Raw genomic sequence first — 21,825 nt, forward strand, 5'->3', positions numbered from 1 at the left:
GATGCAAGGCAGAATACTCTAGCACAGACTGAAGGCTGGGGTGGAGTTTTATAGCAGGAAGACACAGTGCACATGAGACCAAGGATGCCATCTTGGAAAAGGGCAGTAATGCACAAAAGGTAAAAAATGTTCAGAGTCCTGACACAGTGTTTTGTTCTCTCATTGTTCACATTAGCAGCAGGTTCATTTCTGCATGGTGGACCCCTTTGTTGCAATTGCACCTTATTTTATATTTTATTTAGTGCAATCTGCCAACCCTAGCAATAGTTTTATTATGAAATGTCCCTTAATTCTGTACTTACTGCCTTAGTCCTAGAGGACGGACGTTCCAACAGGCTTAGATTTTGCCACAGCTGACCTCTTGTCGTTGAGTAGAGCACAAGCCAACTAGTGATTACATGCTGTTGGGATCACCTTTTAGGAGTAAATTGACTCTTATGTTTATTTGTGACCATTAAATTACAGAATTTGCAATGCAATAATTCATGCACATACTGTTTTGGTTGATGGTTGGCTCCTCAAAAGTATTCATTTGATTTAAAATTTATCAATGTAGTGTGATGACTTTTATAAAAGTTATTGGGTTTCCTGTCTCATAAATGTACAGCAGATCTGTAGGCTGTGGCTAATTATATCATTTGTGGAAATCCAACCTCCAGCTTCCATATCCAGATGTTGGTTTAATGTTTAGGTAGTCGCGCATGTTCTCCTTTCTCCTTCTACTCAAGTACAAAAGTATCCATAGAAGTTGACCAAACACTAATTCAGCTTACAGCTATAACTACTGATCTTCCCATACACATGCATGTTCAACTTGATACTCTCAGTAGGGAAAAGGTAGAAAGTTACAGACAGACACCTCTGAAGGGTGCTCATCTCCCATAAGAACAAAAAGATTGAACATATTGAAATTGAATACTTCCAACCATACTTTATGCTGACATTTGCTATAATACAAAGTCAGGAGACACTTATAGAGAGCAGATAGTTGACTGGTAACACTGATGGAATTCACGAAATTCATGTACTTCGTACAGGCACCTTGAAGGGGACCTTTGAATGGATTTTTTTTCATTTAAGCTGAGTGCCTCCTCTAATTGGTGCTGCTTCACTGATTCTGGAACAGTTTTTCCTTTTGTTCTGTATCACTCCATTCCAAAGTTATGCCCACCAGTAATAATGGTGCAAATTTCCCCATTTACCAACTGGGCTCAATCCTGCAAAACTTCCCTATAGGCATTTGTTTTTTCTACTCTAACACTGTCCAATCAAAACAGTGTTGGTACCCACAGGTTCTACGGCAAACGCCTAGCTGGTAAAAAAAGGAATGGCCTTAAGCTCAGTCTTGAGCCATGGCAACTTGATGGATGAAAGCTGATTGGGAAGATCAATCTTGTGCAAGCCTAGATAGGTCCAACAACCTCTTCTCCATCATTATCTTGATAGTATCAAGCCATCAGGTTGCTGGTCTTCCTCTTCTCCTTGTCCCTTCTATTCTTTCGACCATGATGTTCTTCTCCAGTGATTGCTCTCTTCTTGCACCATTATTATTGAGGTGGCATAACTTTGGAACGGAGGGGCCCAAACAAAGCAGAAAAAAACAGTTCTAGAATCAGTGGAGCAGCAGCAATTGGGGGAGGTGTTCAGGATAAACTTTTAAAAAAATCCATCAAAAGGTCCTTTTTAAGGGAGTTAGATGATGGATCAGCAAACTTGCTTAGCTGCTAAAAAAACTGAAATTAAAGGATTTGCATACATGTGTCTATGTTGGCCATGGAGCGAGAGCAGAGAAGGCTTTTAAATTCCCATGAACATGTGAGAGGGTGGCACACATGTGGGATCCTCCACTTACCATCAAATCAATGCAGCAACCTTCTATTTTGGAATAGGGTCTTGGAACCCTCATTGCCTGGATAGGTGGGGTTCCATGCACATGCCATAATGTTTGAGATGGAAAAAATCCCTTTAAATCACCCTATTATCCAAACTGTCCTTAAGGTGGATCAGAGTTGCAGTGAGCTGATCTATTTCTTGCATGGATGGCGTTAGGATGATTTAACATAAATCATTTTGCGACATGAACTCATCATAAACTGGAGAATCTCGAACACGCTGTCAAAATGTATCATTTCTATGTAGAATTATAGAAGGAAAATGAGTCGCTTATAAATACGATATCCAGACTGTGTGGGAATCCGGTCTTGATTAGAAGTGTCACATCTGTTTTCTGAATCACTTTGTTACAAAATAAAATGACATGTAATTTAACCTCCCACTTGGGGATCTGATGAACTATGATATAATGCCTGGCACTGGTGGAAAGCGTTAATGTGCAGCACAATCCTTCAGGCACCCACTGGACGAAGGCAATGGAGGGCACAATGGATGCTGTTTTCACAAGTTACAATATGTCAATTCTGGAGAGTTGATGAACTTGATGGCAGTCTTGTCTAAAACGTAAATTATCTCCACTGAAAAAAAGTAGCATTTACAAAATCATAGAGGAAGTCATCATAAGGAAGTGATTGCTTTTATGTTTTTTACGTGACTGGTCTTTTTTTAGGTAGTCGTAGAAATAGTTAAGGTATCGACACTACAATCTTTAACGATGGCTTGAGCATGGCCACTCTGAAAAACACCAGAAAAAAGTGCTCAGAAAACTCTCAGAAGTATCTTCCTAATAATTTCTATGGAAAATCGTCTTGCTGTTCATGGATTCTAGCATCTGAGCACCTTTTACATTCTTCAGTCTTTTAAAACACCAAGCAATTAAAAGAAGTGATCAGACCATTCTTTAGGTGTCTTCCCCTAGGAAGATACTCCACATTTTACACGCCTATTTCAGAGTTTTGTATTTTCACCTTAAGAACACTAGCATTTTATTCATTGCTTAATGAAAAAAATAGGAAAATGCTAATAAAAAGATGCCCCAAAAATGTCGAAAAAGATAACCAAAAGCTCAAGCATTAGAAATAAATAAATACGGTAACTAAGAACTTCGGGAAACAATCCAAAAAAGTACTTAAAGAGAATGTTAAGAAAATGCCAGAAATTAAGATTCATGAAGCATCAGCTGCTTGACAAACAAACTTTTTGGACAGCTAGAAAAAAAAAACTTAATGTGAACTTACACTAATAGTTATCTACTGTGTAATTTTGTTTTTTAATTGGGCAGCTCGAGGAGAGAGGGAGACATTAGACAAAGATAACCATTAATTTGGAGCCTGGCTACAAAAATTTTCTTAATGTGGAGAATCTTTCAATTCTGAGCATTTGAAAAATAATCCCCTAAATTCAATAACTGTCTAATACTTTATTCCTCTGTGTGGTGGTGCGGCAAGGGATTTAAAAACTTGCTTCAAGGTTTTCCTAAATATTGTAGATGATCATTCAGTGGGACATTCCATAATTGGCTTATGTTTGCTGGACCTTTTCAACAAAAATTGTCAAAAGGTGCCAAAGTCTTAGAACCTTGCAAAGAATATTTCTGTGTTGTTAGAGGAATTTACATGATGGGTTATCATTTCAAAACCTGCGACTTTTCAATGAAAATCCATAGCAAAATTCCCAATAAAATATTCTCATAAGACATGTAGATTTTGTAGAGAATTTCAGTGGATTTGAAGAAACATTTGTGATGGAAACAACCAGATACTTCAGAGCCTACCTCCTCAGGAAAATGAGGAGCTGATCACATAGATATTTTTTGGGAAAAGATATAGCATGTCTTGTAATTTATTTACTGAAATTTCTTTTATTTCTAATTGTAGGAGTAGTTTTAAGTAGAACCTCAGTCTGGACTCGTAATTATAGGAAGATCATGGAATTTAATTACTAAAATACCAGTTTACAAGTTATACTGAATATTTCCCCCGAAAAAATTATATTAAAATTTGTTCACCTCCTCCTGTTCTATAATATGATGCTTGTAGCTTTAAATATGGTATATGTTCAATGTGACCAGTTCCTTTTGGTGTGAACCTCAAAAAAATCCTTAAGTTGGTCATAAATATGGCTGAACTACTTAGTTTTAGATTTCAATACTTGTGACATCATTGTTAGCCACATGTGTCACCTTCTGCCCCAAGTGCAACATTAGACCTGTAGCTTGAGTTTTCTTTCCTTGGATTTCGGAGACACTGTGACCAAAAATATTCTTTACTGGGCGAAAACCCTCCCAAATAACTCATGACAATGTTACTATTTATTGGCGCGTCCCTTTAAATGTATTTGAATTTATCTATTTTTTTTCCTGACATCCTCACAGTTATTTGAGGTTTGTTCTCACCCCTTGGAGGACCTCTTTTTTGCATAAAGAAGAACCTAGAGACTAATTTGAAGTTTTAGCAATAAATTAGCATCAACACTAAGAAACTTGTTGAAGTTTTTTTGCTAAATGGCTCCTCACTCCACTGTAGCTGTCAATTTACATTTTCTACTTGGATAAATTATAGACTGCACTGGGTATGCTAATTTCCAACACACATTATTCAGACTTAATGCAGCCATGGGGCATGGTTTCTAACAAATAGCAACATGTTGGGTATGTATTAGCATTAAATGCGATCAATAACCATCATACAAGCTCTGTCTATGTAGTCACACACTGGGGGGCCATTTATGGATGAGCAGTTTAGCTGTGATGGTATATTTATGCTTTCATGCCATTTATCAGTGGTGAATAGAGACCTTCAAACTGTTTCTACAAGGCCAGGTGTAGAATAACAAGATGGCTCCTATCAACCATGACCACAGGAGTAGAAAATTGATGATAAGTAAGTGGTTCTGATGATGGGATCCTACTTTGTCAGCTATTGTCACTTGGGGAAGAAATATGCAAGTGTAAAGGTCGGCCAGGACAGTAGTCATGGCTGAGCTTTTGGGTGTCTGATACCCTTGCCTACCTCTACAGGGAAAAGGTGTTCCTTATGTTGCATCTTGTACTCATTTCTCACGGTGCTGTCAGTGTCCCCATTGTTGCACTGGCAAGCAGCTGCTTCTGGATCCCAATGAATAGAGACACAGTCCAGGGCAACTCTCAACTGAACAAATGTATTTACTTCAGGGCACAGCACATACAAGTAGTCTCCAGCATTTCCATCACAGATGATACAGCATATCACTTCATCTTTCCCTTCTCTGTTTCCTGCCTCACTAAGTGTTTCCGCGGGTCGGGGTGTCTCAGATGGCCCCACAGTTTCCTCCCTGTGAAGCATTACTACGGTGAAGCATCCATCTGCCTGTTTCGCACCAGACATCAGAGATTCAGCTCACGAAGCTATCCACCACTTTCTGGAGTGACCTGGCCGTACACTTTTACGGTGACCTCTTTGTCTTCCTCAGCTTTCTTCCTTTCTCTACTGTAGGATCTGCTGTACTATGCTCTTCTCTATGTACCCTGGATGGTTGGGCACACGCTTGAACGTTACAGGGTTATCTGGCAGCTCGGGCATGTAGCCCACCCGAGCACTAAGGGGTCAGGCCCCCGACTGACTAATACAGGAAGACCTTCCTGACTTATTCCCAGCTAACCCCTTCTACAGTTAACTCTTACAGTGCTATATACAGAGTAGCGACCTCTATGTCCCCACCTAGTGGTCATAACCCAAACGGTACTGTCCCTATTAAATACATGATGCAACATGGAATATACATTGGTAATACAGTATAAATATACATATATATACAGTACATGTACAGTAGCATAATAGGGATTTAAAGGGGTAAGGCTCTCAACACCTTACACAAGTACTAAAAGACACCTATTAAACTGAACAGGAATTTCCAACCATAGAATCCCAACTGATCCTCAAAGCAAAGGAGCTAAAGCCCAAGTTAAAGTCGTTCTCCAGTTTGGACAATCCCAACTTGTTAGAATGATTCCTGGATAATACGCTGATCTCTGCAACAAAGTACTGACAGGATGGAAACTGTTAATACAAGCTGTGCTCAAACCACTCCATCTAGCAGGTCTCAGGGTCACCTGTCCTTTATCCTTTAACCCTTAAATAGGGATCTGTGCTTACACAAATTTCCTGGGATAAATCCACAGAGTGGCTGCTGGCCAGTGGAGCTTCCGGAAGAGAATAGTCAAAATACTGGAACAGATCCAGGACATCAAAGTCAGGAACAAAATTGAATCAAATAATTTATTCTAAACACAAGCCATGATCAAGAATGGGAATAAACAAGCTGGGAAGCAGGAGTAAACCAGAGTAAGGGAAACCTATAACTGGCAGAGACTGACTGCTGGGGTGTAAATAGGGAGGAGCACCGCTCATGACTTCCAGTCAGGAGCTAATTACACTAACCAGCCCTCTGCTGCAAAACACAGCTGAATAGGAGGAATGAACAAGTCACAGTTACAGTATATGAAAGTTAAACTGAAACATGCTACCACTGCCCAGCAGCATTCATAGTATTAGTGCGGCACGGTCTAGTGACAAAAGCAAAAATAACCCTAACATTTTCAGACACGGATGTTTCAGTCTCAAAGGGTTATCTTGTTGGGATTCCCAGTGACTGGCTGTAATTTGTTGTAAAAGACCAGAGTAAGAGTTAAATTTTTCTACAGCGCCACCATAAGGAAAGTTAAATCTACCACAATTCCCTGTGGAACAAGAGAGGTCCTCCAAAGTGTGAGACACTGTATGTATCTATTTACTGTAGGTCTTTTCAACATTATACATTTGTGAAATGTTTTATCCTTGACCGTAAAGAATTGTGCCTCCACGAGACTGTTATATCCTCAAAAAACAGCATTTTCCATTTATTCTAATCATTTATCTACAATGTGAAGGTTGATAATGGGCTTCAAGGTTTTATCCCTTGTAAGCTTGTTTTGATGGACTGGGTCCTGCCAATCGATTTGCTCTAAATCTACTCCGGAGTCTTACTATTTTTTCTTTTCAAATTAGCTCCTAAACAGAACAAAATCTTGGACGCATGACCAAGGAGTGGTAGCAACCTTAAAAGTCAATCTCCGATAACGAGTCTTGCATCATGGTCAAGGATAATTTCCAATCCAGAGATTCATCTACAGACAACTCGCTGCAGGATAGTGGGGGATATGTGGGGGAAGTATGGAGTCTTATAGGCAATGCACCATGAGACAAGGGTATGCAAATTATCTCTCTCGCAGAATAACTAAGGCAAGTACCACCTAGGAAAGGAACCCTACAAGTCAATGCCTTAAGCTTTAGCAAGCCATGCTGTGGCACTCAGCCATCCAGTCTTTGCTTTACCCTGATGAGAGGCAAACACCCCGAAACAGGCTGTCTGCCAATACGTGTCTGTCGTGGCATTTATCTTTGAACATGTTGAAAAGCTCTATAAAGGTTTAGACGTTAACTTATAGGGCAGATACCTTCTCCAAGGCAGTATTTCCGAGATATTTTTATTCATTCTGCGAGACAGCTAATTTGCTTAATTTTATCCCATGAAACATTGCCAGACTAAGCTGGTCTTCAGCAATATTTTATCTTTCTCGAAGCTTCTTTACTTTTTTATTCACTTCATGACAGTCCAATAATAATCAGATTCCATTAATATCATGTAAAAGGAATTTTAATTCAAAAAGATAATGTCCCAATCAAAGTAGACCATTAAATATACTGAGAACGTTGCGAATAAATTGACAGCTGTCAGTGACGGACCCTTGGGCAGGAGATGGTTGGGCCATCACTGGAGACATTTGCCCCTGTTTTCAATTACCAGCTGGGTCCAAATTTTCCTTTTAGTTTTCATGTCTTAGTTATTTTAATTCAAGTTTAATTCAATATTGTAAAGATTTTTCAGCTTTTTCATTTTGGGGCTTTTTATTTGGACTCACCATCTGTACATCTGTTCCAAACTGTCAGGACAAGACGATGCAGAATGAAATGTTGTGTCGTTTCAGCTTGTCATTAGAGCAGGGCTGTCTTCTTTATGTGCCTCATTACAAACAATTAATATGCGGAAGACTCCGAATATACTAATTATGTGTCAATATGCAAGTTTTATAACCATATGAATGCAGTGATAAATTACACTGATAGTTACACATTACACTGAACGATACGAACTGGAGGTTTGTACAAAATCCACAGCGTCTGGCTCATTTGACATGGGAACGGAAGCTCGGGAGCAGACTCATAATTAATTGGATTTTTTTAATGACATTAAACCAAAAAACAGGATCTGGTGACTGTAGAATTTCTGCTAATGCTTGTATCTCAAAAGGCAAATCCTCCTCCAAAAAAATACAAAAAACCTCCAAATGTCTAGATTATGTGCATACATATAAATACAGCTCTGGCAAAAATTAAGAGACCACCACATCAAAACCCTGTCAAGGGCAGCCCGATCTCCAGACCTGAACCCCATTGAAAACCTCTGGAATGTAATCAAGAGGATGATGGGTAGTCAGAAGTAGTGTTGAGCGATACCGTCCGATACTTGAAAGTATCGGTATTGGATAGTATCGGCCGATACCCGAAAAATATCGGATATCGCCGATACCAATACCCGATACCAATGCATTTCAATGGGACGCAAAGTATCGGAATGGTTACCAGGGTCTGAAGGAGAGGAAACTCTCCTTCAGGCCCTGGGATCCATATTCATGTGTAAAATAAAGAATTAAAATAAAAAATATGGATATACTCACCTCTCCGGTGGCCCCTGGATCTTACCGCTGTAACCGGGAGCCTTTGTTTCTAAGAATGAGCGCGTGAAGGGCCTTCAATGACGTCGCGGCTTCTGATTGGTCGCGTGACTGCTCATGTGACCGCTCACGCGACCAATCAGAAGCCGCGACGTCAGCAGCGACGTCATCGAAGGTCCTTCACGGGCTCATTCTTAGGAACGGAGGCTCCCGGTTACAGCGGTAAGATCCAAGGGCCACCGGAGAGGTGAGTATATCCATATTTTGTATTTTAATTCTTTATTTTACACATGAATATGGTTCCGATACCGATTCCCGATACCACAAAAGTATCGGAACTCGGTATCGGAATTCCAATACCGCAAGTATCGGCCGATACCCGATACTTGCGGTATCGGAATGCTCAACACTAGTCAGAAGCCATCAAGCAAAGAAGAACTGCTTACATTTTTGCACCAGAAGCAGTGTGAAAAACTGGTGGAAAGCATGCCAAGATGCATGAAAGCTGTGATTAAAAATCATGGTTATTCCACAAAATATTGATTTCCGAACTCTTCCTGAGTTAAAACATTAGTACTGTTGTTGCTAAATGATTATGAACGTGTTTTCTTTGCATTATTTGAGGTCTGAAAGCGCTGTTTGTTTGTTTTTTTTTAAATTTTGACCATTTTTCTTTTTCAGAAAAAAAAATACAAAATTAATTGCTTGGAAATTCGGAGACATGTTGTCAGAAGTTTATAGACTAAAAGAGCAATTTACATTTTACTAAAAAATATATCTATAAAGAGAAAAATCAGACAAACTGAACATTTTGCAGTGGTCTCTTAATTTTTGCCCTGTCTATTCTGGGGATTTTACACTTTGTGTCAGAAAACAGAGCTCTGGCGGCTTTATAGAGATATTAGGAAATAAATTGACATTATTTCTATACCAATAAAAAAAAGCATTTGAAAAGCAATAATATGTGGGGAGTAATAGAACAACGTAGGACTATGTACTGTATAATGCCTATTACTCAGTTTGTGTTTTCTTACCATAGTGAGTAGAGATGAGAACATTGATTCTCGGAACTACGGTATGGTCCAGGTCAGTTGTACCTGGCTAGATATGAGGCTTTTGACATCATTTTGTGTCATGTCGCCCAGCTATCCAAGAAGTATCATTTCTCCTTGCGGAGATTGACATGCTAAGCATGCCGAGATGAGGAGACTAAAAGCTGCAATGCTCCTCTGGGAAATTTGCTAATTATGCAAATTGTCTCTTCAGAGAGGAAGAGAACTAGAACTAGAAGGAAGGTAGCAATACTACAAGTCAATGTTGACAATTTAACGAGCCTTATCACATGACTTAGGTTAATAATAATATCGCACAGATGACACCACAAGGACAGTAAGGCTGGGTTCACATTGCGTCTATGGTATGGCGTCCGTTAGATGGACTACATTACACCACGGCATAACGCGGTATAATGCAGTCCGTTAATGCCGCCATTATGCCCTATGTCGGACGCATTGCTAGCGCACGCCCACAATGGGCGTGTGCTAGCGATGTGCCGTCGTTGAGTGATGGACCCTGGGATGCGGGCTGCAGTGTTTCCAGGTCCGTCACTGCTAGCGCAGATAGAGCATCTGCTTGCTCTATCTTCGCTAGAGCTATATCACATCGGCACTTGCGTTAACAGCAGCCCGATAACGAATGTGTTGAACGGGCTGCTGTTAAAGCAATGTGAACCTTGATTACATGTGGGGATTCCCTAGCAACCAGGCAACCCCCACATGTACTTATGCTGGCTAACAGATGTAAATCATTCAGCTGCGGTGAAGAAAACAAATCTCCGAGCACTAAAAAATACTCGGAGGACCCCCGAGCGTGCTCAGGAAATCTTGAGTAACGAGTATATTCTCTCATCACTAATGAAAATACCTTAATAAAAAGGAATGCACAACTCTATTAATTTTTTTTCTTCTTCTTTTAGTGCCAAAAACTCCTCCAGCAAATGTCAGCGGGGGCAGTGGAAGACGTCATGAATTAGTGATAACTTGGGAGGTATGTAAATCTTCTTGTGGCCATTATCCTTAATTTTCCATTAATATATTTGCATTCAATGTGCTTTGGGGGACATTCTGTATACATTAGATTGTACGCACAGATCCAGGACCATGTTGGGTCTAGTTTTAGCTCATTCTCAAAGTATGAGTAAGACTGGTGATGAAGTAAAGTACGCTGTCCTCGATGATACTAGTGAGATTTTGTAGAATTGGGCGCCATCAGCTAGACTTTTTAGCAAAGCTTTTACAGGTCTCGGACAGCAGTGAGAAGCCATTTTACAGTGCTCTCTTTTATCAAGGGCCGCTGCTGGAGCTATTACATAATACTATATAAAGTATTCAAGTTCAACTATACAATTCTGGTGGTTGCTTGGGAAGGCAAAAGGTTCCCCCTGAGGTTGCCTCCATGATGCTATTGTGGTCCAAAAACAATCTGTTCGGTCTGGGGGTAGAGGAAAGATAGACCAGTTTTGATCAAAAAAGAACATTTTGTAAAACCTGGATTCACTTTTTTTTTTTGTTCATTGCAGCCTGTCTCTGAAGAGTTTCAGAACGGTGAAGGATTTGGATACATTGTGGCCTTCAGACCTAACGACACCAGAGGATGGAAGGAGAAAATGGTGACATCTTCCGATGCCTCTAAATTTATCTACAGGGATGAGAGCACCCCACCGCTCACCCCTTTTGAAGTGAAGGTTGGCGTATACAATAATAAAGGAGACGGACCCTTTAGTGACATCGTGTTCATCTGCTCTGCAGAAGGAGGTGCGTTATCATGGGAAAATTGTTGATGAGGAAACAGACACTTTATATACACGAGTGATCTACAACTATCAGGTGTTTATCAATGGATATAGCTATAAGGTTTTATACACTGAGATCAGAGACATATCTTGAAGCTTTGGTGCATTGATAGGTCTTTCTATATACCAACTCATACAGCAAAAGATGTGTGGACATGGTATATGGGACTCACATGCTGTTTGACTGGACCATGTAAGCAAGGAACACAGTGGGAAGAGATTCTGGACTATAGCTTTCTCTACAAATTGACAGGACAGAGAACTAAAACTCACAGGCTTTCTCTATAAGAGGGTGGTGTAAGAAGGACTCACAGGTGCTCTCTGTCAGTGGGCAGGTGAAGCAGGACTCGCAGGCTTTCTCTATAAGAGGGTGGTGTAACAAGGACTTACAGGTGCTCTCTGTCAGTGGGCGGGTGAAGCAGGACTCGCAGGCTTTCTCTATAAGAGGGTGGTGTGAGAAGGATTCACAGGCACTCTCTGTCAGTGGGCAGGTGAAGCAGGACTCACAGGCTTTCTCTATAAGAGGGTGGTGTAAGAAGGACTCACAGGTGCTCTCTGTCAGTGGGCAGGTGAAGCAGGACTCGCAGGCTTTCTCTATAAGAGGGTGGTGTAACAAGGACTTACAGGTGCTCTCTGTCAGTGGGCAGGTGAAGCAGGACTCGCAGGCTTTCTCTATAAGAGGGTGGTGTAAGAAGGACTCACAGGTGCTCTCTGTCAGTGGGCAGGTGAAGCAGGACTCGCAGGCTTTCTCTATAAGAGGGTGGTGTAAGAAGGACTCACAGGCACTCTCTGTCAGTGGGCAGGTGAAGCAGGACTCACAGGCTTTCTCTATGAGAGGGTGGTGTAAGAAGGACTCACAGGCGCTCTCTGTCAGTGGGCAGGTGAAGCAGGACTCACAGGCTTTCTCCATAAGAGGGTGGTGTAAGAAGGACTCACAGGCGCTCTCTGTCAGTGGGCAGGTGAAGCAGGACTCACAGGCTTTCTCTATGAGAGGGTTGTGTAAGAAGGACTCACAGGTGCTCTCTGTCAGTGGGCGGGTGAAGCAGGACTCACAGGCTTTCTCTATGAGAGGGTGGTGTAAGAAGGATTCATAGGCACTCTCTGTCAGTGGGAGTGGGAACAAGTACTCACAGGCTTTCTTTACAAGTGGGGGAGGGAAGCGGGACACAGGCTTTCTCTATAAGAGTGAAGAGATTCTGGACTCTTTGGCTTTCTCTAAAATTGACAGAAAATTAAAATTCACATACTTTCTCTATAAGAGGGTTGTGTAAGAATGATTCACAGGCTTTCTCTATGAGTGGAAGTGGGAACAAGGACTCGCAGTCTCTATATATGTAAGTGGGAGTTGGAAAAAGGACTCACAGGCTTTCTCCTCAAGTGGGGTGTAAAACAGGACACAGGCATTCTCTATAAGTGGGTGGTGTAGATGAACTCACAGACTCTTTATCAGTATTATCAGCAGTTACACAACTTTTTTTCATGAAATTACGAAATCAAATCAGAAAACTGTGTCATCAAACTCATTGTTTTCCCCCGTGTCCATTACTGCCCTAAAAATATAGTATAGGAGATCTGCAATGAGAAGATATTACCACTAACCTAAATGGGTTTTCTACCCCTTTCTAATCACAAAACGCATAGGCCAAGTGTGCTATATGTAAAAGAGGTTGTTCATACTCCCCATGGATCCCCGGTCGCTCCTCCCTACCACCGGCACACCTTCCTATCCCCCGACACGCTCCTTCCCTTGTGGACTGATCTGCATTCGACTCAGCAGTCTTGCGCCGACAATATCAGCACCACCGCTGAGCCCAGTGATTGGCTGCAGTGCTGTATCATGACATCAACAAATACCACAGGCAGCGGTGAAGAGGCAGAGAGGCAGAACAGGAGCTAACATTTTATTTTTTTCATTCATTTTATTATTTTTATACTGGGCAAGCTTAAGCAGATAATAAAATCAGCCCTGGAAAACTTTTTAATTCTGTGACAAATCTCATGGAGAGCACTATCTCCTGTTTTTCTTGTTACCTCAGTTTTTGGACAGGTGCATATACAGTCCATTGTATTAAATAGCAGACCAGATTGAACAGACGGGAAAGTAAAATGAGTCCTTGCAAGCAGCAAATTTTAGATAAAAATGCATTACGTATGTGCAACATCCAAATTACAAAGTAAGCTTCCATCAACTTTTGCCTGAAAATTGGATGAGCAGAAACAGATATTGTTGTGACTTGACACTCTACATGTTAATGCCAATTATGCAGTGTGGATTCAATGAGGCCTAAATTTAGCAAAAAAAAACTTGCTTTAGTTTTTCACCACCTTCATGCTGTCAGTTCAGCATGACAAATTGTACTGATCATCATCCTATAAAGATTAAAATAAATTTTGTAGAATAGAAAATAATCTACCAATGTAAAATATTACAAAATAAGTTACCAAATTCTTACAGAAATCACTGCACAATTAACTTTACAGATCTGTCTTTACTTAACTTTGCTCTTGCTCGACATTTGCTGAGATGAGCGGTTCAAGATGAAAATAAAACAGGATTTTGTGATAGTCTGTTGGGAGACTTTTATGCTATATGTCTCTATGTGTAGCCATCCATTCTTTATGAAGTGTATAGGAACCTGTCTAGAGTTTTGATAGTATGTTCCAATGATGTACTGAACACATAGTCCGCTATATATTATAATGCACTCCCCATAGTCCTTCATATAGTATAATATACTCCATAGTCCTCCATAGAGTATACTGCACTCTCCAAAGTCCTTAAATACAGTATACTGCACTCCATATAGTCCTCCATACAGTATAATGTACCCCGTATTCCTACATATAGTAAAATCCGTCTTCTATTCCTGACCTCGTTCTCTCCTCCACACTTATTCGCTCCTCACCCTATCACCTCCAAGACTTCTCCCAAATATCCCCCATCATCTGGAATTTTGTGCCCTAACACGTCCGGTTATCCACCACATTTGGATCCTTCAAACGGAACCTGAAAACCCATCTCTTCAAAGAAGCTTACAACCTGTAATGACCACACGGCCACCTCAACACCATCGGAGCTACTGCAACCCCCAACCTACTGTCTCCTTCCCCATAATCCTGTAGAATGTAAGGCCGCAAGGGCATGATCCTCTTCCCTCTGTAAAGCACTTCCGATAATCCTCCGTGCAGTATAATGCACAGCCCATAGTCTTTCATATAGTATAATGCATTTCCCATAGTCCTCCATACAATATACTGCACTCCCCATAGTCCTCCATACAGTAATATGGCCACCACAATGTTCTCACTGATTTAAGAAAACAGAGAAAAAATACAATACTCGCCTCTCCTCCTCATTCCCCCACTGCTGCCGTCTCTGCAGTTAGTGTTCTGAAGCACCCGTAAATTTCAGCGCAGGGGTGCCATGTAGTATCGTCATCGCACCCAATGCGCTGAGACTTCACATGCTGAAAGAGAATAATGGAGGAATTATTGCTTTCAACTGTCGATACAGATGAACTTGTGATGAGGGGCTGCGGGGACGGTTGGTGCTTGTGCTGGCATCGGGCCCCCCATTTCCATAGGCCCAATAGTGGCCACTTGGTCTGCGTCAGTGCAGGGAGATCATGTCTCCTTTTTCAGCCGCAGAGTTTAACTACATCGATGCTCTGCGAATGCCGATACAATTAAAAGTAGCATAGCCCCGGGTGGGCCTCCCGGGTTGACCGCACTTCTGCCCCCCCACTTTAGCTATGCTACTGGATGACAGCCGTTTAGAAAAATGGCTGATTATATTACATATAGATGGAGCGATCTCATACATAGCTGATCATAGAATGTTATCCAAAGCGAGGCATCCACTTTAAGACATATATATGCTGTAATAAGGAATATGGTGAAGGGTCGACTCTCTCTAATGGGAGTTATAGAAGGTATCGCTAAGACTACTGTACAATCACAATCTTATTAAGGATTCAATAAGCCGAATCTGCTAATATAATAAATGTAAAATGAAGAAGGCAGCGTCCCAGTTCTTGTCTAATAACTTGGTATGAAATAGCGTCGCTCGCCTCCTTTCTTTATATTAACATACAGCGGCTTCCCACAAAGACATATAAATCATTTATCTCTTGGATTTTCTTCCACTTGTTCCTATCCGTTGCTATAGAAGGCACAGAACGTGTTCTCTCCGCCGGTGTCCTTGGAGCCTGTCACTCAGTTTATTAAACATAAAACCCTACCTTTCAGGTCATATATATGATGAAGGGATGAAGGAGAAAAGCAATCTAAAATTTAAACATCACTACCGAGATTATTGGATGGTGTCTCTGCCGTAAAAGCTCTTGTCACCCGATACTTGAAGACAGATTCTTTTTTGCAGTTTTTATGTAAAGTATCCTCACGGTTGTGGGGATGATGAACTGGCTAAAAGCATGGATGGAACTTTAAAGGGAGACTCTGTCCATTTTTATTACTTTAGTCAACCCCTTGAAACCAAATATTACATGAATCGGGAACTACGGTTAATTGGGATCTTCTCAGCTTCCATTTCTGGATCATTGTACTTTGGGCATTTCCAAACAATGGGGCCAATATTTGGCTTATTCTCACTCTTAGGGATTGCTCACATGTCATCCGAGCACAGTCCAATTTCTGTAGACTCAGACAATGGACAAGAACGAGAAACTGAGTTCTCCCTCCTGCTTCTCCGCACGTGTGATACAATTCTCTCATCCTAGAGAATCGGATCACACTAAGTTGACACTCGGCACAAACTCGGTGCCGAGTTTTGAGCGGAGAGTCATTAACATAATCGAATCTGAGACAATCATGTGACCCCAGCCATGGGCCGGTTTCACATATCCATCCTTCAATGACCCAGAACGGCCAGCAGTATCCGGAAATTTACAGGTCTTCTGATTTAAACTCAACATCCTCAATTATGCCTATGAGGTTGTTGAGTTTGGGTCAAGAGACCAACGGCTAGTCCAGAAATTGTGATTCATACTTGGACTGTGAATGTCAGACTTACCTAAGGCTATGTTCACATGCAGCGGTTTGTTTGTTTTTCTGTATTTTTTATGCAACTTAAAATCTTTTTACAGTACCAACAAAAGCTATGAAATCTCATGCACACTCTTGGTTTTTTTTCCTGACTGAATTTGAGTCCTACAGCATTTTTTAAAACTGCAGCCTGTCAATTGTTTTAGAATTTTTGCAACATTTTTGCACACTCATAAAAAGCCATAAAAAAGTGAAAAATGCTCCAAAAAAACACAATGTTGTTTTTTCAGCATTTTTTGGTGATAAAACTAATTTTATTAAATGTATACTGTAGACAAAACACACAAGTAATCCATACCTCAAAAAATGCTGTAAAAATCATGAAAAATACAGTAAAAAATATGCAAAGAAAGGCATTTTTACTGCCAAGAGAGCAAAAAAGAAAATGGTGTGTGCAGATTAGACTTTGTGGTGTTCTCTACTAGATGCTTTGTGCCGTACAGACGCTAATCACTGGGGTATAATAATAATAATAGATAATAAATAAGAATAACCATGGGGGGCATTCATAAAATAATCTGGATTACTCATTAGTAAATTTCCTAGGCTGGATGATAAATGGTCGATACTTGGCTTAGACAAGCACTGTTGTACTGATTACGTGTTAATAGATACAAGTTAGGCTACGGTTACACCGGGGTATTTGCTCTCATCCTAGAGAAGGGGGTAAATTACGCAAATCATAGTCTGATCATAGTGTAATCCAATTTTCTCGAATGTGGAGAAGATGGGGAAAAAATAATGTATCCATACTCTGTGTCCACTGTAGTGCAGTCTGATCATTTCCATGCACACATAAACTTGCATAGGTGCGTGTCATCCAAATTCCGAAGCCACCATTTTTTTACTCATAACAAATCGGCATGGGAAAAAAAATTGCAGATCTGCACTGCTCAATAGTATAAAATTGGGCTGAATGCTATCTGATAGGCACTCGGCCTTGTTACAATATAGGCTAATTTGTAGCATTAGTAATACTTCTACAGGAGTTGATTGTGATGATGAGCCAACAGATTGCTTTGTATTGACCAGTATTGCTGCAGAAGCACCTATTGACCCCATGTCCACTATATTACCAAATTATTGCTTTGTTTGTAACATTTGGTAGCAGTTATTTGGACAGCTATAGGTGGTGTATGCCATGTAAGACTGTTATCATGATGAGCCAACAAATGACATTATATTGAGCTATATTATAGCAATCATCATAATACTATGGACGGCAAGAAGAATAAACAAATCAATTTTGGAACAAGTCGAGCCAGACATGCCATTCGAAGCAAGGATCACTAAGCTATGACTTGCCTACTTTGGACACATCATATGAAGAGAGAAATCACTGGAGAAGGACATCATGGTGAGAAGAATAGAAAGAACAAAGCGAAGAGGAAGACCAGTAACCTGATAGCTTGATAGCTTGAAACTATCAAGATAACGGTGTAGAAGACCCAGGTGGACCTATCTTGACTTGCACAGATTGATCTTCCTACAGATCGTTCATCCATCAAGTCACCATGGCTCGAAATAAAAAAGGAGAATGATAGCAACACCTAATGAGCTAAAATACCACCATATTACCATATTATTATATTCTGTGTAATACTGGAACCAGTTTTACGCATAGCTTAAAGAGGTGAGACTACTGTGATGATGAGCCAACAGATAGCTTTGTATTGGACACTATTAAAGCATCAACATCAACCCAATATCTCACCATTTGGCACTAGTTACACACACAGGCATAGGTGGTACATGCTTATTTATACACTATCATGGTCATAAGCCAACATTTATCCCACCAGCTTGTTACAGTGTTGACCCTAGTATGAAGGAAAAACTTTAATTTTATCCTACTCTTCCTTCATGATCATCTGGTTGCAATGCTCACTTGGTACCATAACAGTAATTAGATGATAGCTGGAGCCTGACAAAATTCATAAGGGGCTCCAGTATAGGTTTACCTTTGTAGTTTGTCAGAACCTCTTTTTGTCCATATTTAATCAGTTAAGCTATAATACTCGTGAAGCCTTGCATCTTTTTTAAAAATTAGCGATTTAGTTTGTTTTTTTTATGTTTTTTTTTTTTAGATTGGCAATAATTACTTTAGATTGGCACTAGTTACATACTTACTGTATTAATTGTAGGTGATGCTTACCAGCTATGTACAGGCTTTTTTTAATTGAGGCTTCACCAATGATAGAAGTCCCTGACAAATCCCAAATTTAAAATATTCCTTAACTCACCTTTCATTTTTGTCTTGAACACGACATACATTAAAATATGCACAAAACAGAGATTTCTGCGGCCAGAAAAATAGAGAATAGCGTATGATCATTTTTACACTTCTTGGCCTATCTACCAGACATTTCTAATTACTTCCTTTTTTGGCAAGGGTTGAATAATTGGGGTTGAAAAGATTATTAAATGTTAAGTAAAATGTATGGTAAAAGAAGAAAAATACATACCACAGCTTAGAATGTACGAGTTGGTAGCAGCAGCAGAAGCAGCACCACTGGAATCGGCAATCGAGGCAGTAGTACTAAAAATTGCAGGTCACAATTTGCCTTCTTTAGCTCTGAAAAGGTTATTAGTGGGGATGAAGCAGAGGGTATTAAGTAATATTTAGTGCATAACTTCTTTCAGTCACAACATGTTACCTCTGACAGCAACACCGTCAGATTGAGTTAGTTGAGTTCTGCAAAGACGACTCTGCTTGATCACATATGACTAAGATCGATGATTTTTGGAACATTTTTCTTTTTTATTTAAAAAAACATGAAAAGTCATTTAGTGCACTGTGTTCATGAACAGTTATTTACTACCGAGTTACCATCCATTTCTATGCTGAGGTCACTTTTACATTAATGACATTAATGACCATCAAATGATGAACCAGTGCATAAAATACTGGCTCTCTGACTTTCATTCAGGCTTGCACACCAAGCTCGCATTTTTCCTCGCACATGACAGCTCATTTATCATCCATCATACGCCTTTAACAGCCGTGGATGGATCAGATCTCCGCCCATCCACGGCTGATAACCTGTTAAATCCCACTGTCAATCTCTGACAGCGGTATTTAACATGTGCTAAAAATGGGTGCGTCATTCCACCCTCCCATCGGCACACCCGTGACATAATGACGGAACTCTGATTGGTTCTCATGACAGGCGGGGGACTGCTGAAGACCTTCATGGCTATCATTATGAACCTCTTGTGAAAGTAATCATTTAGCTGGCATTCAAAGGAGACCATGATTCTCATTATAAATAGAGGTGCTGAAGCCCTGCTACTGTATGTATAGCACAAGCAATCAGACGATCAAATCTCCATCAACTCAGGATGCAAAAAGTAAGCCATTGCACAGCTCTATATACCAAAAAATTGAAAATGTTACGGGTCTCCAAAAATGGCGACACAAGAAAAAAATTTTTTTTTTACGAATTTGCAATTTTTTTTTCACCGCCTTAATAAAAAAAACAAACTATGCATGTTTGGTATCTGCGTGCTAGTACTGACCTGGGCAATCATATTGCCAAGTCAATTTTACCATATAGTAAACATGATACATTAAAAAAAAAAAAAAAGTAATTTCTGAATTGCACTTTTTTTTGCAATTTCAACGCACTTTGAATTTTTTTACTGCGTCACAAGATTAAATGAATGGTGTCATTCAAAAGTACAACTTGTCCTGCAAAAAAAAAGCCTTCAAACAGCTATATTGACAGAAAAATAAACAGTTATGGAAGAAGGGGAGCAAAAATGAAAAAAACGAAAAAACACATACGTTATGTTGCTTCCTTCTATAGCTATGAGGGCTCCCTTTTGGATTTAATTTCTGAGCTTGCAAAACCATCGCCTTAAGTATAAACCTGTATTTTGCATTTACAAGAAAGTCTCAAGGCCTATTATGTCTCACTTATTCCCTCTCCTTTTGATCTCCGTGGCCTATGCTGCTAACGCATACTGCTCACTGCTTTCTTCCACAAAGATCTTGTAAATCTGCTGTCATTCAGCTGTGATAAATAACAAGATCCATACGCTATGCGCCTACATATCCAGAAGTCTACCACTCCTACATACCTATTTTCCACCTTTCTCGTATGACGCTGCCTTGACAACACAGTAATATTTAACAAGTAAAAAAGAAATGAGAAAAAAACTCAATAACAAAAAATAAAATAAAAATAAAATAAATATTAGTATATAATGCAAATATGCAACATAATGCCTAATTAGATTTTATCTAATCATAACTAAAAGGTATTTTTGTTGGCCAGCACTCAACGACATGGACAGGTAATTATCTGAGATCACCGTCTTCTGCTAATCCAGGCTGTTTTAATGATGCATACGTGGAATTAGCTAGAAGTTGCTGTAGAAACCTTTTAGGGTTATAAGGTTTGTAGAAAAACGGCTTAATCTAATCACTTTTCCATTCAGCGCCTATGTAATCGAGAAACAGAAATAAGAACCCGTTAGTCGTAACTCAATTAGCTGGACAGCTCTTCTCCGTAGATGCCCATAAAGGATATTTCCATAATTATCCTTCATGTTGTGAGAATATTTATTTGTTTAGTAGATTAGCGACTGCCAAAGATGATGCCAATGTGAGATCTGTGGGGTCTTGTTGTGTCCGTGATTTACTATCTGATATTTGATATCATTTAGGATTATGGGTTTTTGAAAACTGCAGATAGAAAATTATTTTATGAAGAAGAAACCAACTCCAACGCCGTGCTCACTCCTTGTGTTGTATTTGTACGTAATGGCTTTCACAATTATAAGAACATAAGTCCATATAAATTGCACTTCTCGGAGGGGGAAGAGTCATTAAAATGTATGGATTCACTCAGACTGTCCAGTGATTTTAGTACAGATCTGGTAATTTAAGGACAAAGCCGTTCTTTTTCTAGCATGTGATATTTAAGAGATTAATGGAATCTGGCATGTGGGGATATATTGGGAGGCTTCTAATTTATCCTCTTTTCTACCTTTGCAATTATTGTTTATGCTCCAAGGTATCTACAATGATGAATGAAACAACTTTTCTTATAGTTTTCATAAAACATATTCTGCTGAATATTAAATATTCTATTTTGCGTTACTAAACATTCTACTGGTTTGGGTGTACAGTTACTGTCTCCATGGTAACAGACCACAAACAAACTCTGTGTAGTCAGATCTCAAGGTCATTGTGCTCTACTTCTGACTACTATATGTTAGGTACACTTGCTCAGACTATCCAGATAAAGATCAGGTAATT

The 21,825-nt window shown here is 39.9% G+C and overlaps 1 protein-coding gene across 2 annotated transcripts in view; it reads left to right on the plus strand.

Annotated features, from left to right (window-relative positions):
- CNTN5 (contactin 5) overlaps positions 1-21,825 on the plus strand; it is a 2,016,448-nt gene that overhangs the window by 1,889,828 nt on the left and 104,795 nt on the right. For both annotated transcript variants that reach the window (XM_077298468.1, XM_077298469.1), the window contains 2 exons: positions 10,620-10,690; positions 11,223-11,457. In XM_077298468.1, coding sequence (XP_077154583.1) covers positions 10,620-10,690; positions 11,223-11,457 — 306 coding nt within the window. The remainder of the gene's footprint in view (positions 1-10,619; positions 10,691-11,222; positions 11,458-21,825) is intronic.

The sequence above is a fragment of the Ranitomeya variabilis genome, chromosome 3 (genome assembly GCF_051348905.1).
Source record: "Ranitomeya variabilis isolate aRanVar5 chromosome 3, aRanVar5.hap1, whole genome shotgun sequence".
Taxonomy (NCBI): domain Eukaryota; kingdom Metazoa; phylum Chordata; class Amphibia; order Anura; family Dendrobatidae; genus Ranitomeya; species Ranitomeya variabilis.